Genomic DNA, 18,839 nt, shown 5'->3' with positions numbered 1-18,839 from the left:
ACAATGACACAAAAGACCACAGGCAAGGCCACCCAGCAAAGACACAACTTTCCTGACTCCAGGTGCTCTCCAGTGAGTGAGCTCTGGATTCGTCTCACACCCAGACCCTTTGTTGGATGTTTGGGGAAATGAACAAAAATAAGTCAGAGATCTGTTGGGATGAAGCGTTCAGTTCACTTTCAGCCCACAGGAACACCATGCTGGGCAAATCGCTTTTAAGTGTGTGATGGAAAACACTCTCCTCTAGCAGGGAGATAGATTTAATAGATTTTTGGTTTTGTACCTATGAAAATCAAAGTGTACTTAAAGCTCAGCAGCAATGAAGAAGTACCTACTCAGCAGAAGTCCCTGCACCACGTATGCTATGCTCCCCCGAAAATACAAATCAGCGCGTTCCTCTCTGATCCTCGTGGGCAGAACGTGTTAGCTGTGCCCACCCTGCAGGAGCTTTGCTCTTTGGCACAAACTGCAGAGGCAGTTTCAGCTGCCGAGCTCCCGTTCTGGCCCCCAGCCTCGACAGCCTCTCCAGAGGTGGATGCTCCAGCCTGCAGGGCAATTTTGCAGCAAACGCTCAGTATTTCAGGTGCAATTTATACATTCCCAGCCACCTAATTACCAACACAGTTCTATCATCTGTGCCACTCCTGGCTTATTTATATTTTACGCGCTAAAGCCCTACTCAGAGGCCTCCATTGCAATATTGGAGCATGTCTGCAAGATTTCCCTTGCCCAGAGTGCCAATAAGGGACAAGGGAGGTGACAGAGTGGCACAGTGGTGCACATTGTGTCCAGTGGAGACTGTTCTCAGGGACCTCCAAGAGGCTGCACGAGGCTTCACTTTGTTTAAGCAAGAGCCCCATAAAAACAACAGCACAATTTACAACTTCTGGCTGTTCTTTAAGACTGTTTTTCCCAATTATTGTGTCAGTGCTTAGAATCCTGACAGGACAAAGGCAGATGGACATGAGCCTGGGTTCGGATGCGGAGGAAGGAAGGAAGAAGGGGCATTGGGGACCAGCAGCCCTAGAATGTCTCTGTAGTGGCTGATAGCAAAACACATCCCTCATGTCAGGTTTGCTCCACTTCTTTCATCTTCAGAACACTCTTCAGCATCTCATAACTTCAGTAGCACAGCTGGCATTTCTTTTCGCAGAGCAGTTAATGGTATCTGACACTCATTAGGATGCTCTGCTCTACCCTGGGAATGCTCCTGAGCAGGGAACTGCAGCAGTGCACGAGTTTCAGTGCTTGATCCGCAGCCTCAGAGCGTGATCTGGCACCTGAAGCTCACTCTGGATGTTAAAATCGTATTGGGAATGGAAGATAAGTTTTAGTGGCTGAACCAGAAGGGACAGGCTTGCACTGCAGATCTCAGAATAAGCCATTCATAAGCACTTATGCTGGTGTCAATGGTAAGAAAATAGTGCCCTGCAGCAAAATACATGGCTCAGAATTGGTCCATGCTGCCAAGTGAGCATCTGTCGTATGGAGAGAAACATGTGAAAGAGAGGCAAGACAGGAACCAAAGCTGCCTTCCTATAAAACAGGGACAAAGACAAGAACCTCCTCAAAACCCAGCAACACCACGAGGGTCCCAGCCCCGTTTCACACGCGGCGGCAGCTGCCAGAGCCCATCATGGCACCAGCAGTGCCCGGTGGTGGCACCGCAGGGATGCAGGAGTCCCCCCATCACCCGGGCTGGGTGCTCGGGGAAGAGAGGAAGGAGGAACTTGCTCACCTACCGATAAATGATGCCTTTGCTCTGCAGGAAGAAGAGGCCGATGGCTATTTCTGCTGCATAGAATCTGAAATGAAAGATTTAAGAGGAAGACTGATAATTAAAGGAGATGAATCAAAATGAAAACCTTTCAAATCTAATCGCACCAGATGTAACACGCTGGGTGTACATGACCAAGGGATAAAGACAGCTGCAATATAAAAATACCAGACAAGCATCACAGGAGAATGACACAACCCGCCCTGTGCTCGTATTGGGCAGGGATGCGATCAGGGTGCTGTGGGCTAGCAGGGGCTGTCACTTCTGCTTACACAAATTCTCATTAAGTGAGCACCAGGATCTATGGCTGTTCGTTACTGTGTGCTGGCAACACGGCTGGAAAGTTATCTGTCATCTCGGGGAGGCTGAGGAGATAACATGCACTGCCACAGCTTTCTTTAAAGAATATTCTGGGACTGTGCCAGAATGCAAAACACCGATTCAAACCCACCCAGGCTCTCCTCACTGTTTGTGATTTTTATTTAAGCATATGAAGGCCGTTCTTGCTGTCCCTCCTTTTCTCTCCATTCCTGCCCAGGATTGCACCACAAAAGCCTGTGCCTTGTACCGTATTTCCAGCTACATGACACAGGTACATCAAATACCTATCCTGAAGGAGCCAAACTGGGGCTACGGAACTTACACAGCATGCGGCTCTTTAAACCTCCCAACTTGCTGGATCTGGTACATTAAGTCTCCACCATTCACATATTCCATCACAAAATACAAGCGATCCTACAGGGAGAAAAAAGCAAACAATTAGCAGCAGAATTATCAGAGCAGAGAATCTGCAGGGGTCAGAAATAAGGGACAAGGCAACTCACAGCTGCAGTCTGGATTTTTCATGGCAATACAACTATCACCACCGCCCTCCCCATGGGGTGCAGGTAGAGCTTGTGTTCATTTGGAACCCATACCACAGATCTACTCATTACTTTCCAACACTCGAGCTCTGGGTTTACAATCTGCACCTTAGCAGATGGATCTGATGGAAAAGGTAAGTCAAGGAAGTCCTACAAGAGAAGTTCTCCACTTCCCCCTAATAAATTTGCTCTCCTCCTCCACCAACACCACTCTGCAGGGTGTTGATCAGACAGATCCGTCCTGGCTTTGAATCAATCAAAATACCTGCTAGTACATGTGATCACAGCCACCTATAAGAACACACTGACTTGGCTGCTAACGTGTAATACGCACTTTGTTTCCATTAATTAAGACTCCCCAGGTTAACGCACCCCTACTCTCCCACGGCACGGCAGCCACACAGGTGCAGATCTGCAAGATGCCCCAGGAAGGTTCCAGAGTCACAAGCATCGTCCCCAGGGAAGCCCAGCCATGCGTAGGGCTCGCACTGTGCTGCAGCACCCACGGAGAGCTGGACACAGCACCTGCATTCACTGCTTCTGAGAGTCCTGCTGGATGTAATCCCAGTCCTCTAAACATTGCTAGAAATTTGAGAAAGTGTGGGCCACGATCAGCCCCAAGGAGAGCAACACCATGAGAAACAGGACTTGAGCATTCCTACAAAGCTCAGCGCCAGGGATCAATAAAACCAAAGCAGCTGGATCTCATAATGCCCAGCACAGCTGGAGCTCCAGCATGAGCCCTGCGGGGCCAGGGAGGCAGAGGGGACCTGGGCAAGTGGGAGCTCCACACCAGCAACACCACCCTCCTGAGAACCCAGGAAATGCCACTTCCCTCCCATGTTTCACAGCTCTGCTTTTTAAAGGGAAATGGCTGTGAGGAACATCTTGAAGACTGCCAAAACCACCTGCCTAAACGCTGGTGGGATGTTTCTCGGGGAGGAAAAGCTGTGGATGCAGGTGTGTGGGATGTGACCCAGGCTGTCTGCGGGTGGATCGGCATTGCCAGCAGCTATCGTGCTCCAACTTGCACATGTGCCAGCAATGGATGAGAACAGCAAAGTGCTGTGTGACATCAGACCCGAGTCACCCTGCTTACAACGAGCAGCTTTGTGTAGCCCCACAAACCAGCTGTGGGGCTGGAGCCCACAGACCCCATCAGCCCCAAACCACAGAGGGGAAGACGAAGGCTGGAGCACTGCCAGAGCTTCAGGTGTGCTGTATTACATAATAATTCATAATATCTCCCATTTTTCATTTCTTCCTTAAATAAACCTTGCCCTGTTTTGAAGACAGTAAGGACAAGGTGCCCAGATGATACGCAAATGTAAACATTATCATAATAAGGGCTATAGAGTGACCAGGTATCAGCTCCTCCATCCCGGTGATACACAGCCCAGCCCCATAGTGGGGCAGCCCCAAAGGTGATTAAACCTGGTGTCCAACGGGCAATCAGGCTGTGCTAAAACATGTCGCACTGATGGGGCCGAAAACAGACGTTGCCTTATCAGATGATGGAGAATTTCAGAGTGTTCCCTCTGTACACATGGCCTCTGCCAAGCCGTCACTCCCATTTGGCAGCAAGGGACAGGCCACCAAAGTCACCTTCACTCAGCCTATGACAGTCACTGGAAAGCAAAGCGGGATTATGCTCGTTTGCAGCTGCTTCCTAAATATATCAAGCAACTTCAAGAAGGAAGAATATTGAAGAGATAGTCTCTTGAAACAGGCAGCTGAGCTCTAAAAGCAGGATCTGAGCTTTCCTCAGCTGGGCGGAGGAGAGAATATACTGGTTCTTCAGAGGGAAAAACAAACCATCATGAATAAAGCAGCCAGATGGCTGGAAGAGAGGGATGGGTATGGAAAGCTGTCCTGGATCTTGTCTATGGCAGAGAAGGACAGGGGCTGGCCAGGTCTGGAGCACCTGAACTCCCTGAGCAGCAGCAAGTGTCAGACAGGTAAATCCCCACTGGCACAGTGTGCAAGGGCTGCTGATCCCCCGTCCTTTGGCAGCCAGGACCAGCTCCCAGGGTTCCCCAGTCCTGTTGCCTTCTAATTACCTGCTCGTTTGGCCCATCCCTTGCCTGGCTCCGGGCTGTGAACAATAGTCAGAGCCAGGACAAACAGTCAAGTCCCCATCTGCCCGTTATTTGTCATTTCCCAGTGTCACCAATGCTGCTGAGCCCTTTGCTGTGGATCCTTGGAGGGGAGGGGGGTCAGCAGCGAAGGCATAGCTCATCCAGGGACACTGGGGGACAGCCAGGGACCCATCGAGGACACCCAGCTCACCTGCAGACACCCAGCTCACCCCTGTGTTCCTGGATTCAGAGCCAGGACCTTTTCACAGCTGAGCATTCTGAGATCCCTCAAGGTCCAGCATGGGGCTTCTCTCACCCTTCAGACCCACGCAGGAGCTCTCTTGTTGCTTGTCTTCACTTTTTCTTTAAAATGCAGATTTCCAGCTTTTCTCTCTCCCGCCAGTCGCTGCACTAACAGCCCTGACTGAGATGCGGTCTGGACTGTGCTCCCAGAAATCAAAGTGCTTTGTGCCAGCATTTGATAATACACCCTGCTATACATTTTGATTACATTACAAATACGATTACTATTAAGCTACTATAGGTCTGCCAGGAATAATCCTGCGCTGACTCACTTCAGATGCCGGAGAGATGCTGTGGGAAATAGCTTCTCCTGCCACATTTTGATTACTGTGCTGCAAAGCCAGTCCACAGGCTTTGAATACACTGAATGTGTTTGGTAAATGAAATTTCTGGGATAATATGAAAATGTAATCCTCCTGGATAGCATTGTCATTGTTCCAAAGGACTCGGCTGATTCCCGCTCCCCGTTCCTGCTGACACGTACCTGGACACTGTCACTCACAGGCTGCTCGGTGGTGGGACAGAGATCGCTTTCCAGTCCCCCTGTCACCTTCCCCACTGCCCCTCTCTGCTTCTGATTTGTACAAACTCAATCACACACCCACTTCAATCTGAATTTCCTGCAGTCTGTATTAGGTTTCACTCTCTTCTCTGGTTTTTGATCACAAAAATGAATCCTGAGACAAAGCACAACACTTTGCTATCAGATCACAACAGACATCGCGGGCTAGGGTCACCTGAGGGGCTGGGAAGTCACATCTAATGCCACCAACATCTGCCTGATGACAAAATCTCAGGGGTGAAGATATTGTACGTGACTATCTCCAGTTTAACACACACGCTTTGTTCATGGCGGCACTTTTGTGAGCAAATTGGACAAGGTGCGAGGTTGCCAAGGAAGAAAATACACACCTGCTTTTGCAAGTGTAGCGACGCACATCGAGAAAAGAAACACAAATAAAAGCAAAGGTGTGTTTTGGAAAAGCTAAAATATGTGACCAGGATGGAATTCCCTACAGCTCTGCCCACACAGGAGCTCTGCAGCCACCCAAACAGACACTGGTCCCAGATAACTGGTGACACTGGGACTCACCAGTGAAGCCAAGTGACTCAGACCTGGTCAGATGCCCCGGCTTGGTGTCGAGGGCTCTGTGCAGGTCCGGCTGCAGCACCGGCACTCACCATGGTCTGGAAGCAGGAGTGGAGCTGAGTCAGGAACGGTGGCTTCCCAGAGAGAGCCAGCACACGTTTTTCCACCATCGTGCACTCTACGTCATCGTCCTGGATAACGACGTCCTTCTTCAAGATCTTAACGGCGTAGAGCTCGTCCGTGCCCTTCCTCTCCGCCAGCATCACCTGCACCAGGGAAGGGACACACGTGGGATAAGGAAAAGGCAGATCTGTGATGCTTCTAGCTTGTCATGACAAAACAAATTTAGAAGTTAAAAATAATGGCTTGCTTATTATCCTGTGGCTCCTACTAGATGCAGGTGTCAAACGATGAAGCAAGCTACCAGTGTTTTTTCCAAAAGTGTTTAGGAATTTGAAGTCTAACAAGTAATACAACTGCCTCCTTGCCACCGCGTCACCTCAAGGAGGCCAGTCCAAGGGGTTTGCTGATCTGTGAGCCACAGCTCACCCTTCATCACCCTTCATACCCAGATGGGCCACGGTTCAGCACCCTCAGGGTTCAACCAGCATCAGGGGAAGGAGCTTGAACACACGAGTCCATCAGATTATGAAGTCGTAAAAGCTTCAAGTGGAAAAGAGTTAGTATATAGCCAAGAGCAAGGAAAAGCCAGCAAGATTTTCCCTGCCTCGCAGACCTTCCACAACACACACAGTGACCAAAACCCAGTTACGTGCTGGGCCGTCACCCAACCAAAGCACCTCTCCTCCAGAAGAATCCAGCCAGCCTCTCATTTCAAACAAGTTTTACCCATCTGCAGGTTTATTTATTTCAATAAATGGGATGCACTGCTTCTGCTGGTGCAAATTGCCCTCATTAATCACATTAGCCCCAGTGAGGATTCCCAAACCACTCCACCACGCTCCATCAGCGTAAGCTGCTCCTCGGTCTGCCAGCACATAAACCGGCTCTGAAAGCACACTCTGCTCCCCATGCTCCCTCCTCGCACTCTCTCATCACTTTAGATGCAAGTACTCGGTGGAAATGAATTGCTTTCCATTTGAAAGCATCTGCAGAAATCCTCCAGCCACATCATGAACCGGAGTTCGGATGTGTTGAAAATAAATTATGAAAAGTCAACATAAATTGGGTGGAACTGAAACGCATTTCAGGCTGTGGCAGATGGGCAGAGGGATGCAGATGACTCCGGAGACACGAAGGACAGTGGGACTGACCCTCTTGTCAGCTCCAGGCAGATGACACAGGGCTGGAGCCCCACGCTCCCTGCTGTAACATGCCCAGCTGCCCCATGGAGCCTTGGACTGGGGACAAGGCAGGGGACAAAACCCAGGGACTGGGGACAAGGCAGGAGACACAGCCCAGGGACTGAGACAAGGCAGGGGACACAGCCCAGGGACCTGGACAAGGCAGGGGACACAGCCAAGGACTAGGGACAAGGCAGGGGACACAGGACTGAGGTCTTGAGTGCCCACCCGCTTGTTAGAGTAAAAATAACTGTCTAACGGGCAGAGCGCTCTGTGCCAGCACATGGCTCTGGCTTGCTCCAGCATGTGGCCGAGGCCCCGCAGAGCCTGGCTGTCCTTGTCACAGTCAGGATGAGCTGGGATTTGTGCCGGGGCTCCTCAGCGCCAAGTGCTTTGGCAACACAGTGACAGTGACATTTCCATCCGCGGGGTCAGGGCTGCAGCGGCCACACACTGCACTCAGCTTGCTGGCAGGGCTACCAAGCAGACTGACAGCGTGGCAGTGACTTCAGGTACTGATTTATTTACTCACTGATGCTGGAAGAAAGTTGAAACTCGGCACCCGGAGCAGCCCGATGTGCTGCTGCGATGCAGCCCAGCAAGGCACAGGCAGTGAGAGCTTGGCTGGTGCACCATGTTAAATGCAAAAAATTGCTCTAGGGCTTACAAGGACTCTAAATATTTCATGTGGGAGCTTCCCAAGGACATGGCAATCCCCAGCCACAGCTGAGCCAACCAGCCCTGCTCTATTGAAACATAAAAGGCAAAAGGACTTTGCAGCTACTTAAAACTCAGCTGTGCGGCACCAACAGTGGGGAGGCCAAGTGTGAGAGGGTGTCTGGGCGAGCACATGGGATGTTGAAAACCCCTGTTACCATATTTCCCTCACATCTGGGCTGGCATAGTGAGCAACTCCAGAAGTGCACGTCGAGACTAACGCTGTAATCACGCTGAATTTGCATATGCAGAAGAGATTGCAGGCTCTGGGCTACGGCCAACCCAGAAGATACCTCTGCACTCCGAGGGATGGGCACAAAGTCTGCACGAGCACCAGCAGACAGGCTGTTCTCCAGGCAGGAGATGGGGCTGCTCGCAGGTCGCGGGGTGGATGTGACCGTCCCCAGTGCTGTCCCTGCCCTGGCAGTGTGGTGCCATCATGGCAGCTCAAGCACGGAGCCACAGCCTGTCCTGTGGCACAGAGCAGCTCAGCACTCCCGGTGTGCGAGCAGCTGGCTCGGCACTGGCAGGATGGCATCGCCACTTCTATGGTGACTGGGGCACAGCCCTGGGAGAAGGACACAGCCACCAACGAGCCAGCTCCAGCGACGGCTGACAGTGACACAGCGAGTAAATAACATGATCAGGGGCCAGTGCACCGTAAATACAAAAAGATTGAAAGACACGGAGGTGTCACGGTTTGGTAATGCCCTGAGCAAGCTGTGCACAAGGCGTGGGGTGGGACGTGGGAGTGTGTGCCCAAGCCCCAGCACGTGCCCGGGCTGCAGCACAGCCCTGCCAGTCGGGGACCACATCTCTGCCCACATGCCAAACGCCACCAGCACTGCTGCCACAGCTCCTGCCAGGAGATTATCACAGGACGGGAAAACACTCTCTCATTGCACTCTAATCCATAACTGCAGAGGCAAAAGAATCAGCTCCACTCAGAAAAACACCACAAAACCCCCAGAAAACACTGACAGCCCGATAGCATGACAGATTGATTAGCTGCAAAAATATGAGCAAGCCACATAATTTCACTTTCCTCTATTTATATTACAGCAAAGCAAACCCCGGGCAGGCTGTGCCAAGTGCTGCCGCCTTCAGTCGGGAACACGTCCCCTGCCCGTGCCAGCCCAGCCCAGGATTGTCACTGGTTCCAGCTTTCAGAGATCCACGTGGGGATCTGTGGGGGGATCTGCACACCCTGCCTGGCTTCTGCTGAAACCCCTCGGTGCCGATGCAAACCGAGCAGGCAGCACAGCATCCCCTGCCCTGTGGCCAGGCACCCTTGGCTGTGCCACCCCGCTGTCCCCACGCTGGGGGACGACAGCGATGCCAGGGACAGGGGGGGATGCTTCCCCGGCGAGGTGCAGGCACACGTGAGGCTGATTCTGCATCCAACCGTAGAAACCAATGTGCTGTTTTAATAAGCGCTAATTAGCATATTTATAACATTCTGTTCCAGGGAACAGTTTCTGTCACACATTCTCTTATATAAGCCATGAAGCTGACTGAAGAGTTTGCTAATGTTTCTCAAATTAAAAGAAAAGAGGGGTGGGTAGGGAAATACAACTACAGAGTTTCCAGATGCCAGGCACAGACTTCAGAAGGGATTAAGTGTTGGGAGGGAGAGAAAAGGGGGCAAAAGCGACATGGAGACTGGGAAATCTCTACATTTCTGCAAGCAGCACGGGCACAGTGCACGGGGCTCCCCCGGCTGCCGAGCCACAGCAGTGGCGTAAAAAACATGGAGTAACAGCAGCATCACTGGCAAGGGACCGCAGGCTGGTGCTCTGGGTGCTGGGGACCCGCAAGACCTGCCCATCCTCCTCCTGGCACAGGTGTTTCAGCAGGTCTGTAAGCTCTTCACATCCAGGCAGGGAGGCTGGGACATCCCAGAGCTCAAACGCCAGCGGCAAAAGGCTGGGGGGACACAGGTGGCAGCTGGAAAAGGTGGGTTCACCCCTCGCACTCAGCAGGTGATGGGTGAGCACCACTCCCCAGCCTCCCCTCCTCGCCTCCACTACCCACCCAAGGGATGTGCCCAGAGGCAGAGCAATATTCCCTGTAATGAAGGGAATTCGCTAATCAGAGCAGCATCGGCCCCCCATCACACACGACAGCAGCCACCTGTCTGTGCCACCCGAGGAGTGCGATTTCTAATGGAAATCATGACAAACTTGGCAAGACCCCATGAAAATTGAAGGCTCCAAGTCAAATAATTACTAGAAGAATGAAATTCTGTTACCACTCATAACCGGTCTGGAAATTTAATTAAAATGTTCATGTATACTTGTAATTATTAGAGAATAAAATGGCCAAATAAGAAAGAGTTTTAAAGACACTGAGTACCTGATTTCTGTGATCTGATCAGATATTTTGGTTCTTTGCCACTGTGACCCAGCAGTCCCACAGTCCAGATGGGCTCCCATTACCCCGACACCAGTGCTCCCAGCAGAGCAAGGACAGACCACAGCAGAGCAGCCACACGGCTGCAGCACAGAAACGCTACTAACGTGTTAAACACAGCAAGCGCGAAGGCGCATGTTGTACCACACCTTCCCAAAGCTTCCTTTTCCCAGCACCATCAGGAAATTGAAATCCGAAAGTTTCATCCGATCTCTGCTCCCGTTGTTGTCGAATTTAGAAATGGCATTTGTCGTCTTCTCATCCGCAGCCTTGGACCCTGCTCCAATCTTGGCTCTCTGCAAAGGTGGAGATGGGACGGGGAGAAAGATAAAATTACTGAAAGCAGTGTGGAGAAAGGTCACTGCAAAACAAACCCCTGCTCCTGAAATCCCACCTTAACCAGTTCTTTCCCAGGTCAAAGCTTACCCTGAGCTATGGGAACCTTTTCTGTAAGGGTGACAGGGATGGTCCCAAGAAAGGCACTGGAGATGTCACCAGCCCCAACACATTGCACTGTTTGGCTGGTTCCCAGTTAACCTCTGCAACAGCAACTGGGAACCACCTCTGCCCATCACCCGTGACCGCAGTCCCCAGGTGCCTGGGGAGAGACCCCGGCCCATGCTCCAGCTCATCCGAACTATCAAATAGAGGCTAAATGAGGCTCGTCTTCTCAAAGCTGAGCTCTGCCTCTCACCTCACCAGGAAAGGACAGGTGAATATAAATACATTCAGGTAAAATAGTGGACTTTTTATCCAGCTCCACCTCTGTTATTATCTGATATCGAAGAGAACTGCACTCCCGTGCCAGTTCAGGCTGAATGTAGGAAGCTACAAACACATTTTGAACAAACCAGAATAGCAAGCACTCCTCCCGCATCCCCAAGCAACCGCGCAAGCTGCTGCAATCACAACTGCTTATTAAGGAGCCTCACAAAACCCCCCATTTTTAACTACCAAATCTCATCGGTGGCTCAGCACCCCCTCATTGGGCCGGGGCTATCTAATTTGCCGAACCACAGTTTGTAAAAGCTATCTCACAATTTATTTGGTTTTAATTTTTAGAAGTATGAGACAGTGTAAGGCTTGCACTGAGCTCAGTCTAGCATGAAATTCCATTAACCCGATTCCAGCAGTTCAATTTGGCTGCTGCTCGCCGCTCCTCCAGATAGGAGCTCACAAGTAATCTCCAGCCTTTGCTGCTGCTAATTGGTTCTTGCAAGGCTCTCCGTGCTGCAGAATTCTCCATTCAAGGTCACTTGCAGCACCTCCAAACATCTGAAAAACTCCTGCACTGCAAACTGTAGGGGTGGTCCCCTGGATTTGCAAACGCCGTTGTTGCTACCGCGGCTCTGCACCACGGCGGAGGCTGAAACCATCCAACAGCTCCCGGTGGCCGCCGGCAGAGCCGCGCACAGCACGGCTGTTTGCGATGGGGAAACGTGCACATGCCGGAAACCAAAGAAAGTCACCTTTCCCCAGATACAAGTGGTTTTCCTCATTGTAATCTTCAGCCTTTTGCAACGTCCCCAAAAGAAGGGGATACCCAGCCAGAGTGCTTAACTTCAAATGGGCTCATGGGAAAAACAGCAGCTCTGGCACCAAGAGCTGCTCATCAACCCTGGTCAAGGAGGGACCAGCTGTGGGGACCCAACCAGAGCGGGCTCTGCGCCCCACAAGCCAGCCCTGCACCGTGGAACTGCCTTCAGCAGTCCTCACCCCCTTGTGTTTCAGAGCTGCCTCCAAAAGAAACGTGTACTTATCAGCAGGCAAAACAGTCATATTCTGTGAAAGCTTCCTAAGGACTCTATTGCAGCTGAAAAATAATCTTGTCAGATCAGATTTGACACTAAATTAACCTCTGTGAAAACAAGCTGTAATAAAATCCAAGGGCAATATTATGCTTCCATTAAACAACGTCGAAAGCACAGTTCTACTGAGCCCATAGTCCCACATGCCTGCAGCCCCGGGCTCGGCTGTGGGTCCCCGGGAAACACTGACCAACATTAGGGAAGGCTTCCAGCCCCAAGCACAGTGGAAAAGAGCAACACAAAGCAGGGGAAAGGATTTTAATTTGCTTCATCCCAGCAAAAGGGCCAGCTCCTGGCACAGCGTTTCCAGCAGCACCTGGGTGTGAGAGCAACCTCGGGTCCCTCCAGTCACAGCCTTGCACTTGACATGAACATGCAGCATCCTGGTGTGTTCATAGGAGATAGGATGAGGATGCAAACACAATATGACTTCCCGGATAGAGTAGGTTCAGCATGTTGATTGGCCAGGAGAGGGAAAGGTCTTTCCACAAAAGAGTCCAAAATAAGGGTCAAGGAGACGTAAAGATTGTCATCCCCAAGTGAAGCATCTTAATTTGCTATCAAGTGTCTCTAATATCTATCTCTGAGTACAAATGTCCTCTAACTTGTTTTTAATATGCTCCTAATGCTCACACAATCTCAAGACCTCTTTAAGGTTTACAACTGAAGTGTGCCAAGTATTGCTCACTAAATTTTTTCTAAAAAGCACTTGACCTTTGTTATCCAACTCCATTTGTCACAGTTAATTTACTACATCTGAATTTATGCAATAGCAGCTGACATTCCCATCTATCAAACTGTTCCAGCGAGCAGCTGATAAAGACGGAGCAGAGTTGGGGGGGATGTAGCTCTGGGCTTTTTTCTTGTACTCTCCTGTCCAGCCATGGCTGTTGTGGGCAGGGGCTGCAGGAACAGCAGCAGCAGGACCCGGCCAAGCACGGGGACCTGCTCCCGTCCCAGCCTGTGAGCATCCGCACAGCTCCTGACACTTCGTGCCTTCCAGCTGGGTGTCTGTGCAACGTTAAGTCCGCTCAAAATATCAACCTGTCATGTGCATCTCTATTGTCCTATTGATTTGCGCTGCCCAGGAACAGGCGGGATCAAGCAGCACTAATGCAGATCGATTGAAGGATTCTTTTCAGTCCTCATTGTCTGAAACGCTGTGACAGCACCTGGCTGCTCCATTACAACCAGGGCCCAGCGCTCTGCTGCCCCTGGGGACAGCGGCACAGCCACCGCTCCGCCGGGCAGGGATTCTGCTCCTCGTGGCACTGACTTGCTCACGAAGGAGGGTGTGATGGGGAAGACACGCTGTCTGGACTGGGTGAGGGAGGATGGATTACCCACGTCATTGGAAACCATGTTCCTGCTCCTCCGAGTTGCCCCCAGGCTCACAGCCCAGCAGCATTTCTGCCAGTGACACCTCGGTGCAAAGCGCTGTCGGGGACGGGGACACCCCGTGCCAGACCACCCAGCCATCCCCTTCCTAAACCCCAGCCCAGACCCCATGCAAGAGGCAGGGCACAGAGGCTGCCACGACTTTTCACCGCTAAGAAAGGGCTTCTTTCTGAGATTAGCTACAAATCCAATTATAATAATATCTTCATTTATCTTGGTTAATTATATTAATTCATAATCAGCAGCATGACATAAAAACCAGACAAACAAATCCTATTATATGGCACCTCAGAAAAAGACTGGAACTGCTGTACCAACAACACATGCACATGCTGACATCAGGAGCACGGTGATATCAGGTCACCTTGGGACATCCAGGATATTCATCCCACTTCAATTGGAATACAGTGTTTGAAAGACATTAAATGAAGTATCTCCTTATTTAGCTACGCTATACTCACTCTGGCAAACACAAATTGTGAATTATGTAACCCTAACAGGAAGAGAGACATTGTCTGAAGCAATGCAAATGAGAGGGGAACGTTTGCTATGCTGCTTGTTTGCAATAAGAACAAACAACATCATAGAAATGATAGGATTTCAGACTCTTCTTACCCGCAGGAGCAGTGACATGGGATCAATCACACTCTTAGTGGAGCACAAGACGCCAAGCAAACATTACACTAAACTGCATCGTGCAACATTCTCTGCTGTATTTTCAACCTAAGTGCCAAAGAATCACTTCCATATCTCTCATCTCCTCATCCACCAGAAACGATTGCTCCCTTTCCCTGGTAACCTACTGACTGCTTCTGCCCCGAAGTCAGACACACACTGCACTTTCAAACCAGAACGGAGCACTTCAGAATGGCAACATGGATGGCTTATTCCATGTGCTACAATTAAAAATCATACTCATAATCCCACCAGAAAACTGCATGTGAATGAGCCCCACACTGCAGCTCCTGGTACAGCTGAATTCTTTTGCCTTATCTTGCTCTTCTGCAAACCCCCACAAAGTGAAGCCCTTGGCTCATCTCGCAGCTCCCCATCATTTCGCTGGGCAGCTGCGCCTGGTCCCTGTATCCCCTGTGCTGGAGGAGCCACATGGATCCCCGGTGTGACCAGATTCCTGCTCGAAGCACCTGTGGTTGCTCCAGTGTCCCCTGTCCTGGGAGCACCATCCTGGTGTGACACAACCCAGCGAGGCAGGAGCTGCTGCAGGTGCATCACAAACTTCCCACTCCCACACGGGCCTTGTTAATTATTTAACATAACCAAAACATTGCTGGAAAGCTTCACATCTTCAAGGTGACTTTTTTATGTTAAATGCACCTGAACGACTTACATTCTGCACACGCTGCTCACAGTTCGTGCCCTGGAGCCAGGTATGCTGCAGAAAGGACTGGGAGGGGGTGCAGTATGGGGAGAAGGAGGACTGATGGGCTGTACCCTCGCTCCCTATGCTGCTGGAAAAAGCCCTTTGATGAAGGCATGGCAGGTAATGAGGAAAAACCCCGTGTTCCCAAGAAAAATCAATTCACCTCAAATTTCTGCCTCAGTTCCTCGTTTCCTTCTTCTCCTTCAGGAGGCACCGGGACGTTGAAATACTCTCCCTCCTCCTGGCTCAGCAGCTTAAACCTGGAGGGAGAGAGCGAGATCCTCAAGTCAGGACGGCAGGCAGGACCGTGGGCAGGACCACACCTCCTGCTCCGAAGCACAGCTCTGCCTCCGCTGTACCTGCCTCACGTGGCCCTTACCCAGGCTTAGAAGAACTCCCCAAACCCCACATCCCCAAACACCCCAACTCAGCCAGTTCCCAGACACACCCCCAGTGCAGGGATGTTCCCAGGATCCCATGCTGGAGCGAGACCAGCCCAGAAAGCGCATCCACCACCTGCTGCCCTGACACCACAGAGCACTGACGCCTCTTCCAAAACACAAGCCTGACCCAAAACGCCCCAGACAAAGCACACGTCTCTCGTGATGGCCACAGGCACACGCCTGGGTGAGCTCCATCCCACCAGGTGCCAAGGGACTCTATGGGGGCAGCACACAGAGCCTGTCAGTGCCAGAAACCCTGACCACAAACTCAAGATGCTCACCAGAACAAAAAGGAAAAAAGTTTAAGCAGCAATTATCAGAAATCATGGGAACATCATTCTGATCTGAGGTATTTCACATAGCCACAGGCAAAGCCCATCAAGCCCCTCCTAGCTGTGCAGGTTGGTATCAGCTGTATGTTATCTACAGGGGCTGTGACAAACAGCAACACACTGTTTGCATTATATAAGGATAGACTCTTCCTTTGAGATTGTTTTCTCCATTAACTGCAGCTGTTTCAATATGAAATACAGATCAGAACTCCTTCCAGAGCTTATTCTAAATGCTATAACAAGGAAAACTATTTAGATTTCCACTGACATGAGTTTTAAAAGGCTGGGAAAAGGCTCAGCCTTCGGGCTGTGTCAGAACCAGCAGCACATCAACCCCGGTGACACAAACAGATCCTCGGGGTGATGGGGAATTTGGGGGCAGTGCCAGCCCTGCCTGGATGGGGGTTTCCCAGGGAGCAGCATCCAGCGCTGTGCAGACAGCCCCTCTGTCATTCCTCCTCCTCCTCTCCATCCCCTGCTTTACGTGACACACGTATGGCCTCCACAGGGCCACAGACACAGTCTGGGGTGTTTGATCAATTCGTGGAATGTAAAATTAAGACCAGGCAGGTTTTGCTTTCCAAAAGACGTATAACGTGTATTTTCAATTATGCCATGGAAAGGTAACAGAGCTCTCAGGCATCACTGGCTGGGGAAGAAAAAAAGGGAAATAACGTGGCATGTGTCCTGCTGGGGGAGATAAAATGGAAATGAAGAGACCCATTCAGTGTGGTGTTACAGACCCACTGCGTTCATCTTCCGCATGGTAACGAGCAGTGGCAATTACACACTTGGGTAGCATCCCTCCTTTTATTGAGCAGGGCCAGTCCGTGTGCTCCACAGCGCTGCTCCCGTCACAGATCACAACTGGAAGCGTGTCCCCCTCCCTCACAGCCTTGTTCTCTGCACGCCTCAGGAAACCACGTTGCCAAAGAGATAAGGACTGCTTTTTGCCCATAGTATTTTTAAAACAATTACAACTCTTACCATCCATCAACTCCCATCTTCTGCAGCTCAGAGATCCCGAAGGACAAGGAGCCCATGAAATCGTTCCTGCTGGTCAGGTCCCAGTCCCAGATCTCCACAGACAACCGCCTGTCCTTGTCTGTCTCCTTCAGCTGGCTGGAGCGGGGGAAGGAGAAAGGGACAGGTTGATTGTGGAAGCCATTGATGTCCCACTCTGCCCCTCCACGGCCATGAGAACACGGGTGCACAATGAAGGGACGGCCTTCACCGACTGCTCAGCTCTACAATATTTAATCTCCCCAACTGCATCCATTTCAAATGGACAATGTAGAGGCCCTGCCCTGAAACACTCAGCTTTGATCAGGGTCAGGGCAGAGGTCTGAGCATTTCTGAGTCACACTGATGGGACTGAAAATAACCATTTCTCAGCTGAAGCAGCTTAATGTCTCTGAATAATTAAATCAGAGCAAATACAATCACATGAGTTCTTAGGGGTGAGAAAAATTAGTTTACAAGTTTAAACATTTTTCTTGTACTTACAATTTAAATGTCTCATTCCATTCAGGATTCAGGGAGCACTTGATAGTTTTGGTCTTCTGTTTGCTTTCATTTTTGGGGTCAGGGATTAGTTTAAGCTTCACGTAGGGATCTGACAAGCCGTTAGGATCCATAGGAACTAGGTTTTTAGCATCTCTTACTGGAGAGGAGAAAAAGGATTAAATTCAGTATTCAAACTACAAAAATACCCAACAATTGACAACTTCCCTGTGTGCCAAGGGTAAGTGTGAAAACAGTGATTAAACACAGAATTAAAACCGAATTTGTGCAGACACGGATGTTCCATGAGAAACGACATACAGTTATCAACGCAAAGCAAATCCAGCTCTAACGGACATGGAGGCTGACGGATCAACACAAGAGATTACTCTCACTTTCTGGTAGGATAATTTGTTGTTTGCTCTCAGCTTTAAGCAGTTTAGAGCTGCGATCCAGCAGCATCAGAGATTCCCCAGCCTGCAGAGACGAGGCGGGAGCCAGAGCTGCCTCCTGCCCCTTGGAAAAGGGCAGGAACAACTTCATGGCCGACAGCCTCTGAGGCAGCGATGCCAGAGACCTCACCGCGATGGCTCGTGACCCAGACAGGCTGCATCGCTCTGCTGTGAGGTCGCCACAGTCAGGGATGCAGATGCAGCAGCTGCTTAGCATCAGCTTTTACAAAGAGCTTTCCCTGCTCCTGTGAGAGCAGCAGCTTTGCTGTCTGGAAGAGGGGTAGGATTGCAAAGGTCCCATTCCTGGGACAGCCCCTCCCGCAGGTTGTTTAGACAGCAGTGGTCTCATTTCCCAGCAGGGATGAATGCCAGGACCCACGGACCCTCCACTCCAAAATCTGCCATCGTCCCCAGAGAGAGTAATGAGGTGGGTTGGGGACACCGGAGCAACCTAAAAGTACTTGTGAGAAGATAGCCAAGGAGGATTCGCCCTTCCTGTACCAGACAGGACCAAGGCTGAAAATTTGTTTAAACAGAAAACAGACATCTCAGGAGGACAACAAAATATCAGACCCGAGCAGCTTTCAAACTTCGCCGGTTATTACTGATTTCTTACATATCACACAGGCTGCTCCCCGAGCCACCTGAGCCATCCTCTGGGGACCCTGCATGGGTACAAACCACGACGGTGCCAGCAGCACCTGATGGGTGTTACCTGCTTCATATAACCCCATCAGACAATGAACGTGTAGAACCCCATGAGATACTGAACCTGCACAGCCCCGCGTCTCCCTCCACCCATGCTGTGACACAAACAGCATGGCTTGATTTCCATGATGTTCTGACAATTATCTTCACATGCCATTTAATAAGTGATATTTTTTTTTAAGTTTGGACAGAAATACCAGCTCTGCACTTCAGAGGATGCACAGAGTTTTCTGTGGCTTAATTTGGACTCTCCGTCAAAATCTTCTGTGG

General features: G+C 50.6%; 1 protein-coding gene across 2 annotated transcripts in view; it reads right to left on the bottom strand.

Annotated features, from left to right (window-relative positions):
• Positions 1 to 18,839, bottom strand: part of PRKCB (protein kinase C beta) — a gene marked incomplete at both ends in the record, with an annotated part of 103,679 nt that overhangs the window by 19,929 nt on the left and 64,911 nt on the right. For both annotated transcript variants that reach the window (XM_080354082.1, XM_080354081.1), the window contains 7 exons: positions 1,743 to 1,805; positions 2,421 to 2,512; positions 6,204 to 6,377; positions 10,694 to 10,840; positions 15,295 to 15,391; positions 16,894 to 17,028; positions 17,413 to 17,569. In XM_080354082.1, the coding sequence (XP_080210208.1) occupies positions 1,743 to 1,805; positions 2,421 to 2,512; positions 6,204 to 6,377; positions 10,694 to 10,840; positions 15,295 to 15,391; positions 16,894 to 17,028; positions 17,413 to 17,569 (865 nt within the window). The remainder of the gene's footprint in view (positions 1 to 1,742; positions 1,806 to 2,420; positions 2,513 to 6,203; positions 6,378 to 10,693; positions 10,841 to 15,294; positions 15,392 to 16,893; positions 17,029 to 17,412; positions 17,570 to 18,839) is intronic.

This window comes from Nesoenas mayeri (assembly GCF_963082525.1).
Source record: "Nesoenas mayeri genome assembly, chromosome: 15".
Classification (NCBI taxonomy): domain Eukaryota; kingdom Metazoa; phylum Chordata; class Aves; order Columbiformes; family Columbidae; genus Nesoenas; species Nesoenas mayeri.
The sequence above is the reverse complement of the archived record's forward strand: the minus strand, read 5'-3'. Positions and strand labels throughout refer to the sequence as shown.